The following is a 555-nucleotide window of genomic DNA, read 5'->3' as shown; positions in this document are numbered from 1 at the left end:
CTGCCTGCAGAACCAGTACCTGCGGGACCTCAACAACAACAGCCGCATGCGCACCGCGCTCATGTCAGGTAACTGTCAGTCTTAGGCCCCTGGCCACACTCTGCAGCACGTCCTTGCTCCCCTGGGCCACCCCATGTCCTGGGGGACCCCCATCCAGAGGTCTGTGCTTCTCCCCAGCCTTGCTGGGGCAGGTGCTGTGCTGCGGGTGACCAGCAACTGGGAGGATTAGGGCCTTTCTCCAGAGGGGATGGGGCTAGCCATGGGGACCCCAGAGTGGGGTGTGGAGCTCTCCTCTGGAGGGCACAGCAATGCCATGCCACCAGGGCTGGCCAGGGTCAGCTGTGCTGCTGACCTGCCTCTCTGCCCATAGAGTTTGCAAAGCTGATTCAGCTGCTCTGGACCTCATCCCCCAATGACAGCGTGAGCCCCTCCGAGTTCAAGACACAGATCCAGAGATATGCCCCCCGCTTCGTCGGCTACAAGTAAGGGGTGTCAGTGCATTGGTGTCAGGGGGGACCTGAGCCCCAACCACCACTCACCAACCATGCCCCATGT

The 555-nt window shown here is 61.8% G+C and overlaps 1 protein-coding gene across 1 annotated transcript in view; it reads left to right on the top strand.

Moving 5' to 3' along the window:
* The window catches only part of USP2 (ubiquitin specific peptidase 2), a gene marked incomplete at its 5' end in the record, with an annotated part of 2,680 nt that overhangs the window by 373 nt on the left and 1,752 nt on the right, over window positions 1–555 (top strand). The window contains one exon of the mRNA XM_029084833.1: window positions 369–482. Within this exon, the coding sequence (XP_028940666.1) occupies window positions 369–482 (114 nt within the window). The remainder of the gene's footprint in view (window positions 1–368; window positions 483–555) is intronic.

Source organism: Antrostomus carolinensis, unplaced genomic scaffold (genome assembly GCF_000700745.2).
Source record: "Antrostomus carolinensis isolate BGI_N321 unplaced genomic scaffold, ASM70074v2 scaffold37504, whole genome shotgun sequence".
NCBI classification, from domain to species: Eukaryota; Metazoa; Chordata; class Aves; order Caprimulgiformes; family Caprimulgidae; genus Antrostomus; species Antrostomus carolinensis.
This window is presented reverse-complemented; position numbering and strand designations above follow the sequence as displayed.